The following is a 27,285-nucleotide window of genomic DNA, read 5'->3' as shown; positions in this document are numbered from 1 at the left end:
AAAAAAAAAAAGATAAAGTTTATAATAAGCTAATTAAATATCAGGAAGCAGAATCTTAGTTTCCTTTTGACAGTACAGCTAATTTCACAAATTGCCATTTTTCACATGATTTACTTTGCTTCTGTTATTTATAGTGACTAGGTTCCCTCGGCCTATGTCGCCTCTTCAAGATGTGTCTACTATAATTGGAAGTCGTGAGCAATTGGCAGTGCTACTACAACTTTATGATTACCAGCTGGAACACGAGGGTACAACAGGCTGGGAGACTTTACTATGGGTTGTCAATCAATTGTAAGTTACTGCCTCCATATTCATTTGGTACACCTCTGTCAGTTTAATGGAAGATAGCTCACTATGTTTAGCCTTGGCACTGAGGGACAAAATATAAAAAATATCACAAAACATAAGTTGGCATTATCTGTGGTAAACTTCTTTAGGAGAGGAGATTTATACCATTGGATATGTAATTATTTATCTATGCAGATGGTGCTGCTGTATTATATCACAACGACCTATTTGCTGCCTTGTTGTTGTCTAATAGTGGTGATGGATTTTAAACTATATCCAGATTCTCATTTTTGAAGCTAAAATGGATGCCATGTTAGCCAAGCTCTTATGTGAGGCATCGAATCCAGTGATTGGTGTCTCATTAACTCCATAGTTAGAACTCTACCATTAAGGTTCCATATATTTTATGGCAAGCAGTTAAAATATAGAAGAAGTTTATAGAATAGAATATAAACTTAAAACCTTTTCAAAGCATCTCAAACCACTCCTTTGATTTGCAATTTTGCTGGCTATGAAAAGCAAAACAGTGGGCGCCTGGGTTGCTCAGTCAGTTAAGCATCTGACTCTTGATCTCAGCCTCAGGTCTTGATCTCAGGGTTGTGAATTCAAGCCCCGTGTTGGGCTCCACGCTGGGCATGGAGCCTATTTTAAAAAAAAAGAAAGAAAGAAAAGCAAAAGAAAAGGTTGTTAGATTTGCATTGTTTCAGAAATTGGCAAGGAAACAGTAATTTATATGTATCCCCTGCCTATTTTTCTTTCCTTTCACATTTAGGTTGCCACAACTTATAGAAATAGTTGGCAAAATTAATGTTACTTCAACTGCCTGTGTCCATGAATTCTCCAGATTTTTCTGGCGCCTTTGCCGGACATTTGGCAAAATTTTTACAAACACTAAGGTAAAAACTTGTATTCCATGTTTTCTTATGTTCAAGAGATATAGAAATGTAATGTGTTAATTAATGCTGTAACAGAGTAAATAAAAGCATGAGCCCTTCCTTTAGTCTAATTATCTTTTAACATCTTAGAAAACTATGATAGTTTTTAAAAGAAAATTCTAGTCAGTAATATTCTTACCTTTATTGGTTTTCAGATGATTTAGCCTAAACTTAGTTTGTATCCAGATTTGGATATAATATCTACTCACTGTGGATATCTTGAAGATTTCCAGCATAGGCAAGTGATACTTCCCTAAGTATCACTTAAGGAACTCAACTGCAATTCTTTAATGTGCTTCTCCTGCTTTACCATCTACCCCAGATTCAGGGGGCGGCTGTTTGCTCAGCACACTTTGGTCAAAACCTCAGGCGATGGAGGAACCAAAGTAGCTTATACAGAGGACTTGCTGCAAGGATACCAGTTGTTAGAATAGCGTGGACACTTGAGATTAGTGCTGCATCTTTCAGTCACTACCAAAACTATAGTTTGTCACATTTGCACATCCAGGTTATTTTATAATTTTAGACAATTAAAACTGGAATGTCCTTAGATCCCGGTTTCCTCTTTAATCCATTTGTCTTGCTGGCATATTGTTCAGTCAGTTCTTTAGAGACCTAATAAAAACATAAAAAGATACAGTTGCTATAATCAGATGCTAATCAAGACGTTTAAAAGGTAAGAATTTAGTGCAGCTCTTTACTATTAACTATTACTTTACTCTGTAGTTATTGAAACATTTAAAGTAAAGTAGTTTGGTATAGCAGACTGAGCAAAATTCAGAAAATGGGTTATAATGTTATTATGTTTGTGACCCATAATAAATAATTAAGTTGTTTGGGCATGTGTGAAATGAAGAAGTCACTTCAGTATGTCAAATGAAGAAGTCACTTCAGTATGTCAAATGAAGAAGTCACTTCAATGTCTTTGTTTTATGATCCTGTAGATTAATCTTTTAACAGGGGGCTTCACCTCAGTTTAAGTTGAATATGTAAGTTGTTAGGCCTGACCTGCCAATAGGAGGGCAAAAACCAGACCTTGATGCCACTGTAGAAGAACAGGATCATTTTACATCTTTCACTAACATCTAATTATTAAATATAATTTGATTTTATGGTTATCAACATTGGCAAGCAAATTGACATCTACGAAAGAAGTAGCTATTATTTAAAAAAAAAGAGAGACAAAGAAGTAAGTAGGAGTCTGCTTTAGCACTTAGCAGTAAGTGGTTGGCTTCAGTGGCCTGAAATCTGAAATTTGTGATAATGTTAATAATAAAAAATTGAATTAAGCATAAAAAATTATAATTAAATTCTGTATTTGATGTTTAAATTTATATTTTAAGGAAGTTAAAATCTAAGCAGATGGATATTACATGATGAATATGTTACTTATTGAATACATTAAATGAATGGAATTTCCTTTTCATTCCTTTTAAATAAGCACATTTTTTTTAAAAAATTCTAATCATCTAGTAATATTTACCTAAATAATCTTTCTGTCATCAAGTTCCGTTTTAGGAGATAGTGATTTCGAGCACTGAAAGTCATCTTGGAAATTATTTTAATTTAGTGAAGGAAACCAAAGGCCCTTGAGAAAATACTTACTGACTTGAATTGATTTTGAAAATACTTTTTCTCTAAATGTTGTTTTCAGTAACTTGACTCTTATTCTAAGCCTCTTAAAAATTGTTATCAGTAACTTGACTCTTATTTTATTCTAAGCCTCTTAAAAATTGTTACATTTCTGACCACTCTACTGGTCTGTAAAGCAAAACAAATAAATAGTAGCAGTAGTAGTAAACATTTTATTTATTTAATCATCAATTGATCCATTGGACCTAAAACTTTTTGTATCTTTTCTTTGGGTTGCATAGGTAAAACCTCAGTTCCAGGAGATTTTAAGACTGTCTGAAGAAAACATCGGTAAGTTCATTGTTACTACTTTTAAAAACAATTGATTGTATGGTGACTAACATAACATAATAAAATAAAATTAAAAAAAAAAAAATTGAATCTCTTCACTCAGGAAAAATACTATATTCTTTATATGCAAATTGTATAAATGAACTAGCAAGTATACGTGAAAAGGAAAATTTTATTTCTTGGTTTTATAACTGTGTCACATCTAATCTCTTTCCTATGAGACTGTAGTGAGATTAATCTTTGTTAATTTGATTATAAATATCTACCTTCCTTGTAATCAAATTGACCCAAGACTGAGTTTCTCAAACTGAGTACTTGTACCCTTGTAGATTTGAAGTGGTATATTCAAGATACTGAAAATTATAAAGGGCCTCTAATTCATAATTAGTTATTTAAAACTTTCAAAATTAAACAAATATAGTGGAAGAGAATGTAAGGTATGCATATACATTTTTAAAATGAAACTACATGCTTGAATGGGCAGTTCCAGCCCCTCTGTTGATAGTTTTCAGTCATCTGACTTAAGAAGTCTAATTATAGCACCATTGGCCTAAGAACTCATTTCTGTGTGGATCTTACATCCTGTGTATTTTTCTAGTTTCTAGGAATAAATTGTGGAAGGTGTTAGAGGGGAAAATGTATAGCCTCCCTCTTTTTTTTTTTTTTTTAACTTGGTTGATTTGGGATATATAGGTAATTCTTATCTCAGTGCAGTCCTACCTTCGTGATTTGATTTGAGTGAGCTAGAAAACTCCATCTTGGGCTGTCCTCATAGTTAGAGAATGAATACATAAATCTTTTTCTTTTAAGTCTGAAACATGATGAGATTTTTTTTTTTTTTACAAATGCTTCCCAAAATTTATATTTTAAAGGGTTAATGTTTGGAATGCCTAATAGTTGTTATTATCTGTTTAGTTATTAATTCTGATGATAAATTAGTGAACCAGTATTTACATATTTTAGAAACTGACAGCTTTTAGAATTACTCAGTTAGCTCTGAATGTTTAGCTGTTCTGTAGGAAGACATTATTAATCCCTGTATATACAGACTATATCTATGAATCCAATTTAGGCTTATTATGTTCCTAACCTCAGATTTAACTCTCAAATACCATAGCCGCACTCAGCCAATATCAGTATTCCCCCCAAAGAAAAAACATTACTCTTATCAATAGAATATACAAACCTCAAATACTAATTGTTCTGAAAATGGAACTTTCTTTTTTGTTATAATTCCTTCAGGGAAGTTATTTAAATTTCTTTATGTACTACTTTCTGAAAAGAATTTAGAACCATATAAAAAGAGAAAATAGTAATAAATAATTTGGGGGTATATAAAAGCAAATATAAAACACTTAAAATAGTGCCTAAGGAACAATAAGCAAGAGGTGTTGGTGAACAAATAATGTCATATCATCTCTAGAATTGCTTTTTTGAAATCATCTACAGGTGATTTTATCTTATTTTACAGTAGTCACAGAGTACTCTCCTAGGGTTAAATGCTTTCCTCTTTTCTGCCACTTTGAAAATAATCAGGGTTATCTGGCTGAAAATTGCTATAGAGAATGCAGGAGGAGCTCTGGAACCAGACCAGTCCTGGAAACTAGGTAGTATCTCATATCTAGAAGCAGATTAAATAATATATATCTAGGTGCCTCCTTTTACCTAAGTGCCTTTACGTTTTACTGAATACTATAAATTGAAAGTATAAAAATTTGAGAAGACCTACTTATACAGACTGGCACTTGGGAGACTTCAAGAAAGTTCTGATTTCTGAGTGTGGAAATGGAAGTATTTCCATTTTGGTTATTAAAGTTCTTTCCCATCTATCAAAAATGTTCATGCTAATGGCTTTATAAAAAGTATTAAGTTGTATTTTTACAACCATTGGATATTGTTTTCATCAAAAAATTATTTTCCAAAGTAATGATAATATTTAGTGTAAATCTTCTAGCCAGTTGGAATTTTAAATATAATTTGAATTGTGACTTTTTGCTTTACATTTAAAATATACTCAGATTTTTTAAATTATTTTAATGATTTTAGATTCCTCAGCAGGAAATGGGGTCCTCACTAAAGCTACCGTCCCCATTTACGCAACAGGAGTCCTTACGTGTTATATTCAGGTAAGAGAAAAATCCTTTTACTAGAAAATGTAAAAGCACTTTCTATTTAGAAAAATACTTAACATTATGCCTTTTTAATATGTGTACAAGTGAAAATGGTACCCATAAAGGAAAACAAATTTTATATATTTGTCTTATTCAATAAATAATTTATAGTGGAGAGCATATTTGGATAAGTCTCTGAGTAAAATCTCCACTGAACAAATACATTTAGAGATGGTATACTTCTTGATATTTTGTTAGAATGTTAGATTGCACTTACTTAGCAAAGTTTCATTGTGTTTCATAATTAATTTTTCATAAACAACAAACAAAGCACATGTATTAGGTGGAGCAAACTATGAAATGGTAGAATTCTATACTCTTATCATTTTTAGCAAAGTATCTTTTAATAATACTTTATTTTTCTTACATAATAAATTACCCAAAAATGTAATGGCTTTTTATAACCCTTTTATTTGCTCTTGGGCTTGGCTCCGCTTGGCCTCTCTTTTGTGGCCTTGCTGATGGTCATTCATGTTGTTGCATTCAACTTTTTGGTTGGAAGGGAGGTCAGCTAGGGTGACCGAGCTTCAGTCTCCATGTAGTCTTAGGGCTTCTCTCTCTCTCCACAGGACCTCTGGAGCAGCAGAGCCAGACTTAATACATGGTGGCTCAGGGCTCCTAAGAGCGCTTTTAAAAACAGCATCTGCTAGGCTAAGGCTTAGGCCTGGAATCAGCACATCAATTCTATTGCCTTCTCTTGTTTATAGCAAGTTATAGGCCCAGCCATGAACTAGGAGGTGTGGCTCATTGGGGGTCACCAATATAACAGACTACCACACTCTACTTAACCTTATTTTAAGGAAATAATATGATGTTATATTAAGGTATATCAGTCATTTTTAAATGTGCAGCAGTCTCACCAGTAAAGTGAAAGTATGGATTCAGGATAAAGCATTTTTAGAAATTAGAATGTGAGGGGCACCTGACTGGCTCAGTCAGTGCAGCATGTGACTCTTGATCTAAGGGTCATGAGTTCGAGTCCCACATTGGATGTAGAGATTACTCTAAAAAAAATAAATAGAAATCAGAGTGTAAGAATCAAAAAGGAAGACCTTTTTTCTGAGTTTTCCCCTAATTAATACCTAAGGTTTCTTTTGCCCTTTGAATTCAAAGTATAACAATTCATATTTATTGTACTCTTCTTCCAAAACAGATTTGAGCCATCTTACAATTTTAAAATATAGTCCTACAGTATCACATACCTTGCAGTAAAGCTCCAGTTCTGTTAAAGTAACACAGTATTCCTTTAGACTTTTCTTTTCTACCACTAGTTTCAAAGACTGCCTCATAATATGAATATACACAGAATAGCCCTGTGTGTAGGATATTTTAAGTCATATAACCTTAATAGATTGTCTGTATTGTTGTTCTTAAACTCATGGAGATTAAATCCCTGCATATTGTCAGGCACAATAGTGTGGATACCGTTTTCTGCTCTTTAATTTTGAAAGCTGTACCAGCATAATAGCAAGTGTGATGTCAGTTTTTTTTCTCTCTTTAACCTCTGGAAGTTTGGTTAGTATGTTGATTTTGATAATAAATAGTATCTTAAAGCATCATAAAGTACCAAATACGAGGTTTGCCTTATAGTAAGCGCTCAGATTTGTCAAATAAATGAAAAAGCCTGTGAGTCATTGTGTAAAGTTCAGACATCTAAAAGAGATAGAACTTCTCAACTAGTTACAAAGTGTGAATTGAGGTAGCTATCATAGATTGCCAGTGTTACTTGTTTTAGGAAGCATGTACCAGCAGTTAATATTTTTCTTACTAAACAAAATTTTCTATTAGGGCAAGTCACTGTCCTGTTTGCTTTGGTTAACAAAAACTATTTTGAATCAAATACATTTTTTGTCTTGAGATTCTAAAAATGAGAAATAGGATTATAGTAAAATTTCAAGTTAGAAGAATCTGTGCTCATTTAGAAGTATATTTCATAGCTCTTAGTTCACAATTTAGGTTTTTCAGATTTACAGTTTGTTTTCCAATTTTTTGTATACTTTGTGTTTGATATAGTAGGCAACTAAAATTGGGTGGAATCTCTGTTCCAATGTTGCTTTGCTGCTGGTGTGTCAGTGTCCTGAGCTTTATATTAAGTACACTGTTGTGTTCTAAAACTGCTCTTTCTGTCATCGTTCATGCTGATCATTACTTTTGTCAACCCTTTATTCATTCTAAATGAACCTTATTATGTAGAAAAAAATGGTAGGTGGCAATCTAGTATGCTTCATAGATCTATTTATTAATATTCAGAAACTATTTATTGTTGACCTAATATATCCCTAATAACAAAAAACTTGACCTGATTTATTATATATTTATTTCATGATAGAATGTCAGATTCTCTTACTTTATAGATTCAGGTTAATTCAACATACACAGTTATATTTCTAATGTTCCTAATTTAGCAGACATTTTCTTAATTAGTTTCTTTAATAGAGTTTCTTTTATTAACATATTCTTAATAGGACACAATATAAGAAAAAAGAAAACACTATTTTCTGATTATGAAAATAATGGTTTATTAAAGAAAGTTTGCAAATATAGATTACTACTTTTTAATCAAGGGTGTGACTATTTCTCTCAAGAACACAGTAATCTATATTTCAACAAGCATGTAGCTTCTGACCACTAAGACATTGCAAAGATAATTTTTTGGAAATGGATTTTCTGTTAGGGGGATAACTTTTACTAGTTTGTATTTAAGTATTTAGGGTCAAAATTAATGAGAACTAAAATTGGTAAAAATAAATTTTAATTTAAAAATATACCTGATGATGTTCTAAACCAGGACTGTCTAATAAAACTTTCTGCAACAGCAGACATAATCTATATCTGAGCTGTCCAATAAGGAAGGCACTAGCCACACGTGGCTTTTAAGCATTTGAATGGTAGCTAGTGCCAAGGAACTGAATCTTTCATTGTACTTAATTTTTCATCTAAATTTAAATATTATAAATAATCACATGTGGTGAGTGGCTACCATTTTGGACAGCACAGGTCTAAATCTATGAATCAAGATAGTCTTTGTCCTCATACCATTGTGGTCATAGATATGCTTGATAAATATCTTTAATTAAAATGCTTCTAAGACTGGATATTTCCCCATATTTGGTAAAATTTTCTAATTATAGATAGGAAATTATTATTTTAGTTCTACTTAATTGCTTAGAGATTCATTATCAGTCTTTATCCTCTATAGGAAGAAGACCGAAAACTGTTAGTTGGATTCTTAGAAGATGTAATGACCCTGCTTTCATTATCTCATGCTCCTCTTGATAGCCTGAAGGCTTCTTTTGTGGAACTGGGGTAAAAATAATAGCTTATAGTTGTGTTGTTTTTTTTTAACTAATATAAAGTTTTTTAAATTGGATTTATAGAATACATAATTTGAGTCTAAAAATATTGGCATATACACCAAATCTTTTGGTTTTTGAGGCCTAAGTTGTTTTTTGTTTTGGTTTTGGTTTTGGTTTTTGGTTTTGCTTATTTATACATTCTTAATATTTTGTAAAATATTATAGTAAAAGAATAGGGGAAAGAGTACAGACATGTTTTCTTTGAAGCAGTTGGAGAAATAAAGTTCACATTTGAAGAAAATTTAGTTTTCCAAAACTGAAAAAGTAGCCCCAAGTAAAAGCCAGTTCATTAAGCTCCTTTTAAGTCCCATTTGATTTGCCTAATCCTGCTCATAATCACATCATCTAGCTGCTGTTGTAGTTTTATCTCTGCACTTAATAGCAATACAGCCTTAAATCTGGATAGGCTTCACAGCCAACTTATCTTTCCTTCCTTACAGATGATTTGAGTTGATCTGATTTGATCCTACAATAAACATACGACAAAATAAGGACATGTATTGTTTCCCCAATTTTTGTAGATGTAGAAATTAAGCCCCACAGAGGTGTGACTTACCCATCTGACTCTTAGTCCAGTGCTTTCTTTTTTTCCTCCTAGGTAAATTTTCTTTTTCTTTTTCTTTTTTTTCTTTTTTATAATTTTAACTTTTATGCTATTAAAGAGTTAAAATTTCTATCGTAATTGCAAATGTTTATAGAACCTAAAAGTATAATTCCTGAATATGCTAAGTTTGTAGCTTTATAAGGTGACTTCCTTTTTTTTTTTAAAGAATCTTAGATATAACCTATTAAACCTATACAGAATAATTTCATATGTTTTGCCAATATTTTTGTCATCAATATTACTTATAAATATAGTATTTTTCAGTACACCAGTAAGGCACTGTGGCCCTCACTTTTAACAGTGAGTTTTTTCTTTCAGTGCAAATCCAGCCTACCATGAATTACTGTTAACTGTTTTATGGTATGGTGTTGTCCATACTTCAGCACTTGTGAGATGTACTGCTGCTAGAATGTTTGAGGTATGTAAACAAATGCTTCTCTCGGTTCAGATTATAATGATTTTCTTTGGAAGAAGGAGAAGGGAATGTTTTTTTAAAAAGGCTTTGCATACTGTGTTATGTTGATGTATATTTTATAGCAATAAACAGTATCTAGTTGTGTACTGTGTGATGGGGCAGAAATTTAGCTTTGATATATTTAAGAATGTTTCCTAGCCTTATTGGTTCCTTGGATGTTATTCTATTATCAGTTCTATTTCTCAAATTTTCTTTTAAATCTTATTTTAATTTCCATCCTATATAAATCTTTCTGATTATACTTTTCTATTTATTGAGATAAAATGGCTACTAAAATAAACAAAAACAATATAAGATATATTTAAAGTTGTAAATTCTAGTGGGATTCATGAATAACATTAAAAAATCAATTATTGCAAATATGAATATATTTACTTTATTGATTACTTCCACTTGGTTATTTTCTCACATGTCATACCTAGAATAACATCCCTATACATTAACTGCCCGTAGACTTTTTAAGAGAGAAGAGACTGTTTAACTAGATATTCTTAAATTGCCACCTACCCAACTTAAGTATGAAAATTGAAATGCCTATCTTTTGAAACTTGAAATATCCATCATAAAGGAAATGATGCCATAACCTACTTTATTTATTTATTCATCCATTCATTTGTTTATTGATTGATTTATGTCTCCAGAACTTGTATCTGGAGACTAAAATTGATTTAGAGTGTTTCTTATTGCTGTTGAGTCTTGCCATAGAGCCTGACTGCCTGGGTTCAGTGTCTGTCTCTGCCACTTAGTGGCAAGTTCAAACTTCTCTGTGCCTTAGTTTCCTCATCTACACAAAGAAGATGATAATAATAAGAATCCATCTCAAAGGATTTTTGTTAATATGAAATGAATTAATACTTGTAAAGCCCTTAAAACAGTGTCTGGCACATAATAAGAACTAAATAAATGTTAACTATCATTACCATTACTGTTCTTTTTTTTTTTCCTAATCATGCTATTTCATGAAGTAACATACAGTTTAGGGAACATATATTTATCCAAGCTAAAATTATCCCTAATATGCAGGTGATTCTTAAAATATCTTAAAGCATTTATTTCTGTAAAGAGAATTGGTTAATTCAGTGCTTTGGATAATTTTTCCTGAATTTCAGAATTTTTCCACAATTTAAGATAAATTGTCATTTGAAGAATAGAGCACTGGTATGTTTAAAATATGTATCTTCTAAAACTTTTAAATATGTAAAATGGATTTGTGAAATCTAAAGAAAATTCCAGTCTTACCAGGAGGTTGAACATCCTCTGTCCATGTTACTCCCTCCATTATTATACGTATTTGATCCAAAAAACGGTAATCAAGTGTTCTTTGTCAAGTTGAATGCCAAATTAAAAAATTCAGTTTGTTCTGAAAAGTTCCTTGTGAGTATAAATAATTTTTGATTATTCAGTATGCTGAAAAAAAAGTCACCCATGAAAGAAAAAAGCATCCTTTTATATAAAGAACTGTCTTTAATACACTATTCTCATAGGATTTTATTCTAAGACCCTAAAAGCTACTTCTTTTAAACCATTTGTTTTTCAAATTATGTATGCACTGGTAAAATGTGCCATATAAATGAAAATAGTTTTAAGTAAATAAAATGGAACATCCTCTCTTTTTACTTGTTTTTGGGTTCTTTGTGTCTTATTTCTTATAGGTGGCTTTTGTCTGGTTTTGGTTTGTATGTTTGCAGTCAGTGCTGGGTTGGAAACTATACCTATGCTCCAGCAGTTTTCAGTGTTCTTTCAGGTTGCTTATGAACTTCTGAGTCGAATTTGAGAGATTCATTTCAATATTTTTTCAAACTCATTTATGATAAAAAATTTTCAGTGATCATGCCAGTAAAAGTCATCAGTAGAAGAAATTAAAGTTACTTTTTTGGGAGAGCCTGGGTGGCTCAGTTGGTTGATTCCAGCTCAGGTCATGATCTCAAGAGTCCTGGGATTGAGCCCCACATTGGGCTCCACCCTCAGCAGGGAGTCTGCTTGAGGATTCTCTTTCCTGCTCTCCTTCTACCCTTACCCCCTGTTTGCTCTCTCTTTCTAAAATAAATAAACAAATCTTTAAAAAAAATGGTTACTTTTTTTTGTCAGTGAACCTTATTTTGAACAAAACTGTACTGAAAGAATGTTGCATTAGGTTTTTTTATACTAATACCTTATAATTTACAGTTGTGCCTGCTTCCCCCCGCCAAGCGAATTAATTCAAAATAAAAACATAAAAAGCAGGACATTTATAATAAAAGAAAAATTTTAATGTGAGACCAGAAACTGTTGAGAAGAAAGCAAGAAATAGATATACCAGGAACATAATAGGCAATACTTAATGAAATTGGATGCTAAATGTAGCTCTAAGTTTTCAGATAGCAAGACAAAAAGGGGAACCCAATCAGTCATATTATTCTCATTGTTAAATAAGAGGCAATATGTTACTTTTTGAGGTAACAAATTGTTATTGAAATTGATTTATAAGGAAACTTTATCATGTGACATAATGGATTTCCCAAGAGATGCAGAAAAGAACTTCATGTCATGATTCCTCATATCAGTAATAAAGAAGCTAAACATGTAAAAGTAGCCAGCTCAAAGACCACTGGGGCTTGTGAGACAGATGTGGCTGAGTCCGTTTTCTAACACTGCCTATTGCCTCTAAAACCCCGGACAAGTTACTTAACTTCTTCCCTAAGGCTCCGTTTCTTCATCTGTTAAAACATTGATAGTAATTGTACTTAGCTCACCAGGTTTAACGATCAAATGAGGGGTACCTGGGTGGCTCAGTGGGTTAAGCATCTGCCTTCGGCCCAGGTCATGATCCCGGGGTCATGGGATCAAGCCCCACATCAGGCTCCCTGCTCAGTGGGGAGCCTGCTTCTCCCTCTCCTCTGCTGCTCCCCCAAAATCTAAAAAAAAAAAAAAAAGATCAAACAATACATTGTATGTAAAATGTATACTGATCGACAGCTCTTAAATTTTGCTTTTTTATTTTCTAGCTTAATAAAGAAATTATACGTAAAACTGCAGAGCAGTGAAAAATTAACTTGTCCCCTAGGTTACCCCCCCGTTTTTTTTAATGCTTTTTGCCTGGCACAAGATAGCAGACACTTTAAGATACACTTTACTGATTCAAATCTAAGCTATCTTACTTATAAAGTGGTACAGAGAAGAAAGGTTTATTTAATAGTATTTGAACTTCTTTCCCCTATTTCTTTCCATTTGACATCTGTAATATTTAAGGTAGTAGCAAAAGTGCTCTTGTCATTTTATTCCAGCCTAATTATCCATGTATTTTTATAAAAATTATTTCAGAATATCGAAGTAGATTTTAAAAGTCAATCAGTTGTTAAATAGTAATAGATTATTATAAAATTAAGAATCCCACGTAAAGTGAGTTCTGCTGTCTCTGATATGGTGTGTAGGAGGAATGTGTTAACACGCACACAGTATTAGGTTTTTGTTACTAAAAATTCCATGGCATCTTCCATCTTCCTTGAGGCCTAGATCCATTACAAGGTGAACAGATGGATTAGCATTTAGGATTCATTTGTTTTTAAATTCTGAAATTGAGAATGTAGGATTAGGATGTCACCCTTTTAAAAACAAAATGTATACTGCTGAATATTGTCCTCTTTTTCTAGATTTAGGGTTGGTGGCTAAATGGATTATTTTATCATTAGATTCTAGAAATAGGTCTGATTGTGCTTATCGTATTTATTTTCTTATTCATTTGAGCTTTTAGAGAAATGTAAAGTAACAAACTATAAATGTTAACTACTTGGACCAGCCAAAACAATTTTTTAATTAATAATTTCTTTATTCAAATATATCATAAATCTTATATCATGGAGTACTCATAATAATTAAACTCACATTTCTTGAATGCCTAATCTTTGTCAGACACAATATTTAGGTATATTATGTGTAGTTAGAGGCACAATGATCCTTTAAGATAGATAACAATATCACCACATTCAGATGAGAAAACTGAGTTTCAAGAGATTATGTAATATATCTAAGGCCACAAAGCTAATAAATGGAGAGGTAGAGTCTGAACCCAGATCTAATTCCCACACGTAATACTTTCCACTTAGGCTGCATTTATGTCTCTGTACCTCAAAAGAGAAAGCTATGTGATATAAAAGGTTTGGAATTGTCCTGGATTTTTAAGTTGACTTGCCATAGAACAATCAGAAGCAGTTTAGTGGTGTCTGCTAGCCATTTGAGTTTGGTTTAAAAACAGTCCAGTTTGTACCTTGCTGGTCTTTACTTCAACAATTTTAACCATAGAACCCAGTATATATCTTCTTTTTAGTATTAAAAAAAAGAAAGAGAGAAAGAAAAGCTTTCTTTTAAATTGCATTTAATTGAACACAAAAATTGCATGGAGATTTTGACCAAAAGTACAAACTGTCATTGAATTGGTGACAATCTGTTTTTGCGGACTGCTAGGCTATTTAAGCTTTATTTTCCTCCTAAGCATTCTCTGCCTTTATAAAGCACTCTAGTAGCAATATTTGCTTAGCTTCTAATTTCGGTTTTGCATTTGTGTTTTCTCTCTTTCTCTTGGTTGTTCCTTTCTTCTTCCCGTGGCACTGTGTTTGCTCTTTCCATGCATCGCCTGTGAATACCCCCTGCGCTGACCAATCAGCTGTTGGTGAAGGGGGTGAATGAAACTCTGGTAGCTCAGAGGGTTGTTCCTGCTCTCATTACTCTCTCCAGTGACCCTGAAATGTAAGTGTCATCCCTGCCTTTTACATTCAGCATCCCTTTCAAAATGTGCCTGTCAAGAAATAACCATCAGCTTTTAAATCCATTAAAGAATATATTTATCTCTTTAAAATGATAATATTGGATTATGTTCACTTGATTTTAAACTTTATGATACTGTTCATGTATCTTTTTTTTTTAATGTCAACCGTCACATTCGGAGGCCATACATGAAAAGAATACATTAATATCATTCTCAATAAACATTTCCAAAACTTAGAATATGCTGATGGACTATTTCTTCCAAGCCAAGAAAGGATGCTCTGCTAATCTCACTAACATGTTGTTACCAGTAAGTATAGTGGCATGAACCAAAGGCTTAACATTTTAATGTCTCGTGTGGGTGACTAAACCAAGAAAGACCAATGAGTCTGCCTGCCCATCCTCAGTCACAGCTAACCCAGTTCTCATTCCAGTTTACCAAACCATTTTTTATTGCATGTTGACTGGTTTACAGCTGACTCTTCGAGGCATGAGTGAAGCGTTAGTTGACAAGCGGGTTGCTCCGGCCCTTGTTACCTTGTCCAGTGATCCTGAATTGTGAGTTCCACAGACTGCGACCTTAAGTTATCCTGTCTGTCTTTTTGAGCATTCTTCTTGGTCTGCTTTTTTTTAATTTAATTTGTCATTGCTAGAGACTAATACAGTATATTTACCTTGTACTTACTTTGATATACATTTTAATAATCAGTTTTTCATCTCAAAGAAAGTTTCAGTTTCTTTCTTTTTTAATTCTAACAGCTCTGTCAGAATTGCCACAATTCCGGCCTTTGGCACTATTATGGAAACAGTTATTCAGAGAGAGGTAGGAAATTATTGAAATTTAATATCTATGTACTGTTGAGGTGATGATACATTACATACATGCACCCAGGGGTAAGGGGCAGGGAGCATTTTATCTCTTAGTTGGTTATGGGCCAGAGGACTATCTCACTATTTGAAAACATGAGAGCCTTACCCAAAATATATTTTCATATCCTAAGGAAGTCTCTATCTTCCTTCTCAATTAGAAAATTAAATATAAGCCAACTCTTAGATGTTCCATTTTAAGCCTAGCTGAGTATTGCAGTTTGGAGTAACCTTCAAACCAGATCTAGTTCCAAAGCCTTCTGTTACCCAGTAGACTTCTACATAGTCTACATAAATTCCTGATTGCCAGTTTGCACAGATTTGAAGACAATTTTGCTAGATAACTTTAGGAACACAAACCTATTTCAGTTTAGCAAATGGAGGCTAGAAGGCACCTCTGTTCTCATAACTGTGTCATTGATACCAAGGTGCAAGTCTAGTGGGCTGGTATCATGTCACTGCAGTGCATATGACTGTGACAACCCTCTGTTAGGCCTGCTTGAGGAGATTATCAAGGTCTTTCTTCCTAACAGTGTATTTTGATTTAGAAATTTGTGATTTAATTTCAAGTTTGTTAGGTTCTGTCTGCAACATTAACTATAAGACACTTCTTAAAATTAGTATCAGAATTTCATTCTTTATTATCAAATTGGACATGTTTTATACAAATGAAAAACCCTATAGATTAGAAAATAAATCATTTGTGGCTGTATTACATAGCCACTTAAATGGAAACAGACATTTTACTCCCCCAAAAAAGGAAACACTATTTTATGAAGTTCCTTTGTCATAAAGATTTTTTAATAACAAATTAAACAACTTAGTTATTGGGGGGAAAGTTTTACGTTTTTTCCTTATATATTTCACTGGTGAAGCAACATTAAAAAGTATCATTCTGCAAAGCTTGCAGTCTTGGCAGAATTTCAACATGTTCTTAAATCCTAAAATAAAAATGTCTTTTAGGGAAATGTGAGTAAGATGTAAGTCATTAATGACTCATTGCTTTCAGAAGGTGAATAATTGGGTAACTTACACTGTGATTGGTTTTAAAAATTAAAATGTAGATACAAAATCATTATGAATTTATCTGTTTTTCTCTAAATACTGTGGGGGTTTTTGTTTTTACAATTTGTTAGGGAATATTTGTATTTTCAAAAAATAAAAAAATAAGCATAAACAAAAATGTAAAACCTTTCTGAACCAAAAGACTAAATAAGTACTTGTTTAATTGCAAATTTTTACTGTCATGTTGATATAAACCATTTGAACCCATGCTGCAAGCCATGTTTAATGTGTAATATTCTCTTTTACAACTTTACTCAATTTTTAATATTCTGTGAAATAACTGTACAATATCCAATTTTAAGTTGCTGGAAAGGGTGAAAATGCAGTTGGCTTCTTTTCTGGAAGATCCTCAGTACCAAGACCAGTATTCTTTGCATACAGAGATCATAAAAACATTTGGTAGAGTTGGGCCTAATGCAGAACCAAGGTTCCGAGATGAGTGTAAGTTACATTTTCTACCTTTTTTTCCTGAATTGTAATGTAAATCAAAGCCAGAAGCTTCTCTCAGGATTTGTCCTATGTTAAAGCCCTTCTACACTTTATCTTTCATATACTGAAAGCTAAAAGTGAACCAAGTGGACTGTTGTGAATTGATCAGTAATACCGTTACTGGATAGTTTTTATACTATATACTGACTGCTGTAACACATATGAAAAGTAACTCATAAACAATTTCAAGTTATTCATAAAACATTTTTTAATAACTGTAAATTTCAAAATACTATGCTATGTTCTATTTAAAGCTTACCATTTAATTCTCATTTTTAAGGAAATTTTTATGTGTTTCTAGATGTGTTCTTATGAAAAATATGCTTTTCTTCCACTTACCATGGCATTCAGCTATGATTAATGATTTTGTTTTAATGCACAGTTTGTTCATCTGCTAAATGATTTGCATAATTATCTGCTAAAGCATTTTCTCTAGTTTCTATAATATCTCTTTTACTGTGGGCCTCAGCCTTTATGACGGCAATTTCTTTTAGTGGCATCAAAGTGTCCAGTAATTATTACTCCAAAAGCATGTGTTAGTTATCATTGCTATACTTTAGTCCTTTAATTTTTAGCAATTTGACATGCCCTAGAGAGGACCGCAAGTTTGGCTTCTTAAAGTCATTTTGGTTTCTAGAACAAAATTTGATTCTCCCATGGTCTAGTTGTTGCATATCTGGCCTGATACTTTTAATATAAGTGTCATCAACAAAAAATATTGTTAGGAATTGGACAGCATTGTCCAAAAGGTCTTTCGAGGGCATAACACTTATTGAGCTACAGAAAGACAATCACGAAATTATTTTTTAATGGGTAATGTTGGTAACATGAGAAAATAGCAATATTTCATGATTAGTTAACAGGAAAAGGTTTGGTATTTTAGCTAGCAATAGGGATAGTTCCATATACTGTAACATCAGATTTGTAGGTGATTCTAGTAAAAACTCTGAAGGTACTTTGACTAGCTTTATTGAGGGTGTCATTGTTCTGAAGTGGAGAGACTAAGTCTTAGCTCTTGGATCAAGGAATTGGCTAAGTAGGCAATGAGTCTTTGGTGTTTGCCATGTTGTCGAGTTAGTAACTCTCTAGAACATGATCTAATCTTTTTATGTGCATTCAAGAGAAAGATTTATGCATCGCAGAGAAGGAAGACATTTTCTTTTCATAACGGTCCCAAAATAACAAAGGTTGGCTTGGGAAAAGATTGACGATAGACGTTTCCACTGCTTGAATAGGTGTAATAAACCATTTGTTATCCCTGTGGCCTTCTACAATTTCATGTATACCCACAGTTAAGTTTTATACAATCTTCTTTCACGTTCTGGTACAACCAGACTCCCCCCCACCCCCACCCCCAAGACAAAAAAAAAAAACCAACTTTTTTTTTCTTTTGTACTTACTGTCCAGTCAATTGGCTTTCCTTTTACTTTAAGACTTTACCCTGAAGACTTTAAGGTACTATGTTAATAAGGTTAATGGTAGAGTAGAACCCATATTGACAAGGATTCCATACTGTTATCCATCTTTATTTATAGACAATTGCTTTTAGGAGTTTAGAAGAAGGACAGAGTATTGTTGAGTTGTAATATCTTCCTCAGAGTGGCATTTTGGATATTTGTCATTCTATTTCTTAGAGAATAGAGGACATTGATCCATCCAGTGGACTTTTTTCTTTCCCAGCTCTTCATTATCACAGGACCTTTTGGTCTTGATTTTTTTCAGAGGCCATTGGTTTTATCCGGAACACAATTCAGCCTTTTGTTGTTGTTTGTTTTCAGCTTTTTTACTTTATAAAGCCCTCTGAAAATGCTCAGTCATATGCTGGAGATTTTCTAACATAGCAATTTTACATTTCAGATTAGTTTTTTTTTTTTTAGAAGTTCTTTATTTCAGTTCTGAGCCCATTTATAAAAAAAGAGGATAAGATTCCCTTTACTTTGGCTGTTGGATCTACCCCAAATATTTTTTTTATAACATAATAATAAAAATAAATAAATAAATGCATTCAAAGTGTTTAAAAAATATATTTTATTTATTTATTTGACAAAGCGAGACAGCGAGAGAGGGAACACAAGCAGGGGGAGTGGGAGAGGGAGAAGCAGGCTTCCCAGTGTGCAGGGAGCCCGATGTGGGGCTCGATCCCAGGACCCTGAGATCACGACCTGAGCCGAAGGCAGACGCTTAATGACTGAGCCACCCAGGCGCCCCTACCCAAATATTTTTTGAAAGTTTATTGAAATCAATATTTATAAAGTCTCCTATTGATTTATTTTGTTTGTAGTGTAGACTCTGTCCAATCTGCCCTTAAGAGAAAGGCTTCTGCAATGGCCTTATGTTGTGCATTTCCTATTTTCCTTGCCCACTGAAGGTGAATTGTAGAATTACGCATACCTTGGTTAGTAGATCTTTTAACCATTCATTTCCATCTGAGGAGTTATCAATTAAGTAAATTAATTGCTACAGATGTGGTAGCTAGGATAATATGTATGGAATGAAATGTTGAATTCTGTAGTAAATTTTTGTCTCTTTTGAGATTTAGGAGGATCTTTAATTATAGCCTTTAATTGGCTCTAGAGTTGAACTTCTGTAGATTTGTTTTCTAGTTAAGGGGCTATTGTGCAGTATGCTTACTGAGTTTCTGATAAAAACATTAAGGAAAGGATTACTTGTTTAGGAGGTCAGAAAAGGAGCAGAAGGAATAAAGAGGCCATGTGTCAGTAGAAAAAGAAGTTCGAGGAACTTTCTAAAGGTTTGGGTAGAAGTGAATCTCAAAGATTCTCTAGAGACACCATTTTGTTGAGGCCTCAGCATGCCAGTTAGTGAACTGGAGTTTCAGTGAATTCAGTGGGAAATCAATGAATGTTTGGAGTTTTTGTCTCCCCATTTTTTAAAAAAATATTTTATTTATTTATTTGACAGAGAGAGACACAGCGAGAGAGGGAACACAAGCAGGGGGAGTGGGAGAGGGAGAAGCAGGCTTCCCACAGAGCAGGAAGCCCAATGTGGGGCTCGATCCCAGGACCCTGGGATCATGATCTGAGCCGAAGGCAGACGCTTAATGACTGAGCCACCCAGGCGCCCCTCCCATTTTTTTCTAGAGCTTCTCTTAAGTATGTTGTTATTAATTTTGACAAGTCAAAATACCCTAAAAATGGCCATTGTTATTCTCATTTTCCTTTTTTTTTTTTTGCCATTTACTAACGTAAGTGTAAAAGTTGTAATTATAGTGTGTTAATTAGGAAGCAGGAGGTTTTTATAGGAGGAGATTGTGGCTTTCACATACATAAACTCAATGCAAACATGAAAGAAGTCACTACAGTTGATCAGAAGTATGTGCTTATGAGTGGTGTTTTGGGTTCCCCAACCAAGCAGAGATTAGAAAGGGGCCCTGTGAGCAATACTTTAATAGTCACTGACCCTGGAACCATTTCTCCAAGGAACCCTGGTTTTACTAGGAACTGGTATTTTAGGAAACACAGTCTTAGGCCGTAGAGATGCTCATTGCTACTGAATTGGATACTGTTTCTTGGGCCATCACTTTTATTTTAGCAATAGGTTGTCTATATTTTTGAAATTTTATATTATTTATTGAGACAGAAGATTATTGAGCCCTTTGAGTGACTTGAACTAAACCATCAGTGCTATTTGACATTGATCTTGCTAAGAATTTGAGAAACTAAAGCTAAGAATTGTTTTATGGAGTGAAATAATTTGATACTGAAAAAGAATAAGTATACTATATTTGTCCTTTGTTTAATAGCAGTGGTAATACCTGATTTTTATAAAGAAACTAATTTGTAAAGATAATAATAACACAAGAGGTAGATTGTTTACATTTGTTTATTTGGTTTTCATCTTTCAAATTGGGAAATTTAATTTCAATGTGGCCAAATGACCTGTAGACATCCTCGTAATTAGGTTATAGTGACAGTGCTATGTTCTGTTCCTTCCAAATGTTTTTATTCTGAAAAACATGCTTTCCTCTCTAATAAGAAAAAGCAAATAAAGGATTTGAAATCATCTAGAATTAAAATGAAATTTTAAAATAAAAAATTTGTTTAATGTATGAGTGTATACAATGTTTTAGATAAAAATCTAACAATTTCCTCTTCTTTTTTCAGTTGTTATACCACACTTGCATAAGTTAGCCTTGGTGAACAACTTACAAATTGTGGATTCTAAAAGACTGGATATTGCCACCCATCTTTTTGAAGCCTACAGTGCACTTTCCTGTTGCTGTATCCTTGCTTTATTAATGTGTATCTGTATTTATATCACTAATCATACAGTGAACCTCAGTTGTTAAAGTTTGGAAGGTAGTGTCTTTTTCTTCAGCTTACTTACATAAAGGTTATAGAAAATTAAAATTTGGTTTGACTTGGCCCACTGCTTCTTCTAGTCATCTCGTAATTTTAAAAGATGGTTTTAAGTCCTCTGTGCTTATATGTTCTATAATTTTGAAACACTAAAGTTTTATCTATGTTAATTGGCTATGTAACTGAGCAAGAAATGAGTTATAGCTGAAGCTTCTCTTAATCAAAAGGAAGCCTTGTATGTGTTCTGGCATTTAGGTTTTTCCATGAATGTTTAACCATCTGTATCCCGTGGAAAGCTATGGAGAGATACCACTCATTGAGGAAGTGTAGTGCCAACATGGCTGATCATCTCCAGTGATGGTAGAACTGAAGGAAAACTCAAAATTCATCTAACCCATGTCAGCCACTACATTTTATAAATGATTAAACTAAAGCTTAAAGACATTAGTGACTTCTTCTGTTTTTTTATAGTTAAAAGCAAAACTGTGACTAGAACAAAGAACTTCAGCTGTCCTGTTACATGTTCTCTTTACTATCCTAGGCCTATTAAAATAAAACTAAGAAGGAAACAAAGATAAAGATGGGCAGAGTGAGCTGTAGCTTCTTTGCTCTCCCATTAAAAGGCAGGCGAGGTCAAGAAAGAGGAAATAAGAGATTGAAAAAGGAGTGAAAGGCTGAATACGCAAACAGAACTATAAAAGTGCATGCTAGACAACATAATCAGAGAATTCTGATTATTACAGAAAAAAAGACAGTAGAGAGAGGTTCCTAGGAGAAAACAGAGGACAAAAGAAGTTTCAGGATTAATATTTATGGTTCCATATTATTATATACCAGTTTGAAGTAATAAGTCAAGTGAACAAGTAATTTTAAATAAGATAAATATGTTCCAAAATACCACTGATTGGTATTTTAGTATATACCAGTTCACTGTCCCTGGATTCTTAACTGGAACATTCCAGTGGGAGGTTTTGTTTTGAATAAATCAAATAGGGAAAGTAGAAACATAGAGCTGTTAAGGAGCTGTTTGTCCTTTGGAAATGTTAAAACCTGAAGTTGGATGAGTAGTTGAGAGCATTTCATTTTTAGGAATCTACTATAGATTACCTATTCATGTGGATGATGTAAGCCATGTTTTTTACAATACAGATTATAAAGTGGCAGAGACACCATATTTTGGTAATTTTGTATTTCAACTATCCGTATATCTTCTTTATTTCCACTAAAAGGAGAACTTACTATTATTCTTGATTTATCTTGTTGGCATTTTCTACTTAGGGAAGATAGAGGAAGCAAAAAGAGGAAGTGATATTCTGAATTGGCAAGGAAGAACTCTTTAGTAATGGAGAAGTAACAAGACCCTTTCAAGAAAGTAATAATGGCATGTCAAAGTTTGTATTCCAAAGCAAGAAAATATTGCTATGTTTATAGCTTCCCTAGACTTCGTGAAAATAGATGTTTAGAAACTTAAGCCAAAAGTTATGTATAACCTTATATAGCAGAGAGTTTCTAAAACAGTATGCCTCAAGGGAAACTGGAAAGTCAAAAGATCAAAAATTGTAGCTGTATAAAACCAAATATTCCAAGTAGGCAAGTCAGTGGTTTCTTTTTTTTTTTTTTTTTTTTAAAGATTTTATTTATTTATTTGACAGAGAGATAGAGAGCACAAGTAGCAGAGAGGCGGGCAGAGGGAGAGGGAGAAGCAGACTCTCCACTGAGCAGCGAGCCTGACGTGGGGCTCGATCCCAGCACCCTGGGATCATGACCTGAGCCGAAAGCAGCCGCTTAACCGACTGAGCCACCCAGGTGCCCCAAGTCAGTGGTTTCTAAGTGCATAGAATCTGTATAGAAAGAGTATTATTGTGTGTTTAGGTATGCACACAATATAGAGTAAATATAATAAAGTCTTTATACCAATACAGTAAGGGGAAGAACATCTTAACAACAGACCCACTTCAAGTACTAAAAGTATTAGTTCTACATGAGTCATAACTTGTACTTGTGTCAACGGAGTGGTATGGCCACAATAAAATCACATTGTTCTGTGATCTGAATCTGTTCTGAGGTTCCATTGCATTCTGAGCTGATAGAACACAAGAGTATTCCTTTCAGCACTGATATCATATTTTAATAAGGACATGGAAAAACTGTAGTGTTTAAATTAAGTATAGTAATAAGTCAAAAAATCTGTTTTAAAAAAATTCAAAGGAATTAACCTGGAAAAGAGCTAGCTTGGGGATGAAAAAGTAATTCAAAAATTATTTTAAAGGTTGTTATATAGAAGAAAGTTTAGGCACACTGTGTAACTCAGGTGTAGAGCTAACACTAACAAGAAGGTTACAGAAAGTCTGATTTTATAAGAAAAACTTTCTGGGGGCGCCTGGGTGGCTCAGTTGGTTAGGCGTCCACCTCTTGATTTTGGCTCAGGTCATGATCTCAGGGTCATGGGATTGAACCTCCTGTCGGGCTCTGCACTCAGCAGGAAGTCTGCCTCTCTCCTTCTCCCTCTCCCTCTGTACTTTCTCTCTCTAGAATTAATAGATAAATCTTTAAAAAAAAATTTTTTTTTTAACTTTCTAATTTAGCTATTTAAAAATGGAGTGATCTGTCTTATGAAACTATGAATGTCCTGTCATTATTAGCAGTTAGAGGCTTTATGGCCATCATTCACAGATGAGGCAGAGATGATTCCTAATATCAAATAGGATAAAATGACCTCTAAGTTTCCAACCCTTAAGAAAGATCCTGTGATTCCACAGGGAAAAGGTATAAACAAACAGTGAGTAGAAAGAGGAGGAGACTTAACTCTTTACTTCCAAATAAGGCCATCTTCAGCTTCTTATTCTATGCCCATATTTCTCTAGATCAGACTTTTTTTTTTTTTTTTTTTTTTTTTTTTGAGAGAAAGAGAGTGCAAGCCAGGTAGGGGAGCGGTGCAGAGGGAGAAGGAGAGAGAATCTTAAGGAGGTTCCACACCCAGTGGGGAGCCCAATGTGGGGCTTGGTTTCATAATCCTGAGATCATGACCTGAGCCGAAGTCAAGAGTCAGTGGCCTAACCAACTGAGTCACCCAGGCACTCCGATCAGACTCTTAACTACTAATTGAAAGATCACTCACAGTTACATTTTGGTGGTACTTTCCCCATATCTAGAAAACAAGACTACATAACCATTATGTTGCAGCCATCTCTATGACTATAGGGATTAGTTCAACCAAATGATGTCTATATTTTTAGTACTTAACAAATATAAGCCACTCATTATAGGAGTCTTATTTACAAATAATATTTACTCATAACTATTTTTTAAAGTTTATTTAGGTCATAAATATTTTTTTTTAAGATTTTATTTATTTAATTGAGAGAGAGTGAGTGAGCACCACCTGGGAGACAGGTAGAAGGAGAAGCAAACTCCCCACTGAGCAGGGAGCCCGATGCGGGGCTTAATCCCAGGACCCTGGGATCATGACCTGAGTCGAAGGCAGACGCTTAACTGACTGAGCCACCTAGGCACCCTGGTCATAACTGTATTTTTAAGGCAAAAGTTATTTATTATACTAATTTTTTTTAATTAATGAAATTCATAATTTTTTTTTCCAAAAAGACTAATTAACTCATCTTTATAAGGGAACTCATTTACTGGCATTTTTTACTTTAATATGGTGTATATATAATATTAAATAAGAACTATTTTTAAATGGCTAACAACTATGATAAGGTAAGAATGTGCTGTGAATAAACAAAGGGAATTGTTTTCTTGAGAAATATACCTGCTTTCTTGATCCTTTTGAATGTCAGGATAATCAACTAAAACTCAAAAGTGACCAGGAAGTATAACTAGTACTAAACTTATGTTATTATAGTAAAAGTTCTCTTACCCAATTCAATTAGGACCAATAGTAGCCAGTTTAATAGGATGCTTAAAGCAGGAAATCAAGAAAATGGTTTATATAACTTATTTTAACTTAAAATACGTAATATTTTCTTTACCAATCTTTTTATGTAGGACTGAGGTCTTTCTTTTGTGTGAGTCTGCTTAGTAGACTTAAATACCATCTTTCTTTAGATAAACCACACCCATAATGTAATTGTGATTTTCAGTTTAAGTTTTCTTTAAAGAGGATCCAGAAACATTTCTGATACTGGGTATAGACCTTTTTTAGTTTTTTATCTTTTTCCTAGTCTTTTATAGTTGCTTCACACAGACATAATTAAACAGCACCATTTTAAGCAATTGGCCTTTACCAATTCTTTTAAACCTTTCAACTTAGTTGTCATGGAAACATTAATTTTCTTACTTTTCATACTCATTTAAGCATCCAACTAAATTACATGATTGAATTTTTACACTTATTGCATGTGTTTACATAACATGTAATTAAATTATGTAGTTTTACAATAATGAAGACCACTGACATTAAGGGATTCGTGGGGATAAACACAATTGACTCTTGGTAGGTGAGTAACTCAACAAATGAGAATCGTGCTTGAGGGAAACCTGTTTGCTCTAAGTGATCTGCGTGCCTTAGGGATCATTTTTATTACTCTGTTGTTCTATTGGACATACCATTTTGGTTTTTTTTAATTCCCTTAACTGCCTTGTCTCAAGTCATTTCAGAGGATTTAATGGTTAATCACTTTTTACCTGGTCTCAGATGTTTACGGACTGACATGGAACATCTTTCTCCAGAGCATGAGGTGAGCCACCACGATGATTAAGCCACTGTGATTATCTGTTCCACATTCCTGTGTTTTACTATCTCCTCTACAGACTTGCATTCTTTATGTGAGGCACAATTATGATATGTTGTGCTTAATTCTTTTGAATCTAGTATAGGGTCATTTTATGGCTTTACTTACTGGTTAGGAGATCTTGAAAAACTCCTTTAACATCTTTGATCCTCTGTTTAACTCTGTATAGTAGGGATTACATGCTTTCCTTCACTGAATATAATTAGAATTTAATGAGCTAATGTACATGAATTGCTTTTTAATCTGTAAAATGCTATGCGATTTGATCTCTGACCATTAACTTTCTTAGAAGCAAAGTTTCCATTTTCTGTCTTCCATTTCCTTATAACTCTTTTATTCTATTTGTCTTCCTTGTTTCCTCCAAAACCATTTATCATTTATTTCATATTCTGTATCTTCATGCTGTTTATCTACCCATTATCATGGTGGGTTTGATTTTTTTTTTCCTATTTTTCCAGCTTTCTACAGAGGAAGCTTAGATTACTTACTTTTAAACTTCTCTTTTGGATACATGAATTTAAGACTGCATATTCCTTTAGCCACATCCTGTGTATTTGCTACATTGTATCTTCACTATCATTCAGTTCAAATTGGATTCTCATTTCTATTATTAGTTGATCCATGGGAGGCGCCTAGGTGGCTCAGATGGTTAAGCGCCTGCCTTTAGCTCAGGTCATGATCCCAGGGTCCTGGGATCGAGTTCCACATTGGGCTCCTTGCTCGGCAGGGAGCCTGCTTCTCTCTCTCTCTCTCTCTTTCTCTCTCGCTCTCTCTCTGGCAAATAAAAAATAAAATCTTTAAAAAAAATTGATCCATGGGTTTTGTTTAATAAGGTAAATTAAGATTTAATTCTCCTACATTTTTATCAGTTTTTTTGTGATCTGCTTCTATTAGCTCTTGAAACTCGTATTAAAGTTAGGAGTGGGAATTATCTCTTTCTCCTTGTGGTTTTTTTCAATCTTTGCTTGGTATGTTTTATAGGTGTCCTCTGTCAGGTTGAGGAGGTTCCCTTTTATTGTTAGCTGGTTGACTGTTTTTATCATGAAAGAGTATAGGATATTGTCAAATGTTTTTTCTGCCTTAGTTGAGAGGATCCTGTGGTTATTTCTTTTAATCTCTTGATTCATTGTTTTACACTAATGGATTTTTGGACATTAAATCAACTTTTGCATTCTTACAATAAATCCCACTTAGTTATGGTGCATAATTCCTTTTATATGAAGCTGAATTTGGTTTGCGAGCATTTTGTTGAGGACTTTTGCATCCAAGATGAAGGCTAGGCCTGCAGAATAGAAGAAACAAGAT

General features: G+C 33.5%; 1 protein-coding gene across 9 annotated transcripts in view; it reads left to right on the top strand.

The window, feature by feature from the left end:
* Positions 1-27,285, top strand: part of RELCH (RAB11 binding and LisH domain, coiled-coil and HEAT repeat containing) — a 118,629-nt gene that overhangs the window by 70,255 nt on the left and 21,089 nt on the right. For 7 of the 9 annotated variants that reach the window (XM_036109034.2, XM_036109036.2, XM_036109035.2 and 4 more), the window contains 11 exons: positions 135-291; positions 1,061-1,184; positions 3,098-3,146; positions 5,193-5,272; positions 8,517-8,623; positions 9,596-9,695; positions 14,392-14,474; positions 15,252-15,315; positions 16,727-16,865; positions 21,035-21,151; positions 25,838-25,926. In XM_036109034.2, coding sequence (XP_035964927.1) covers positions 135-291; positions 1,061-1,184; positions 3,098-3,146; positions 5,193-5,272; positions 8,517-8,623; positions 9,596-9,695; positions 14,392-14,474; positions 15,252-15,315; positions 16,727-16,865; positions 21,035-21,151; positions 25,838-25,926 — 1,109 coding nt within the window. Of the gene's footprint in view, positions 1-134; positions 292-1,060; positions 1,185-3,097; positions 3,147-5,192; positions 5,273-8,516; positions 8,624-9,595; positions 9,696-14,391; positions 14,475-14,967; positions 15,051-15,251; positions 15,316-16,726; positions 16,866-21,034; positions 21,152-25,837; positions 25,927-27,285 lie in introns of those variants that run through there. The other 2 variants (XM_036109033.2, XM_078060210.1) reach the window with 2 other exon arrangements.

This window comes from Halichoerus grypus, chromosome 13 (genome assembly GCF_964656455.1).
Source record: "Halichoerus grypus chromosome 13, mHalGry1.hap1.1, whole genome shotgun sequence".
NCBI classification, from domain to species: domain Eukaryota; kingdom Metazoa; phylum Chordata; class Mammalia; order Carnivora; family Phocidae; genus Halichoerus; species Halichoerus grypus.
Note: the sequence above shows the minus strand (reverse complement) of the source record. Positions and strands in the feature narration are given on the sequence as shown.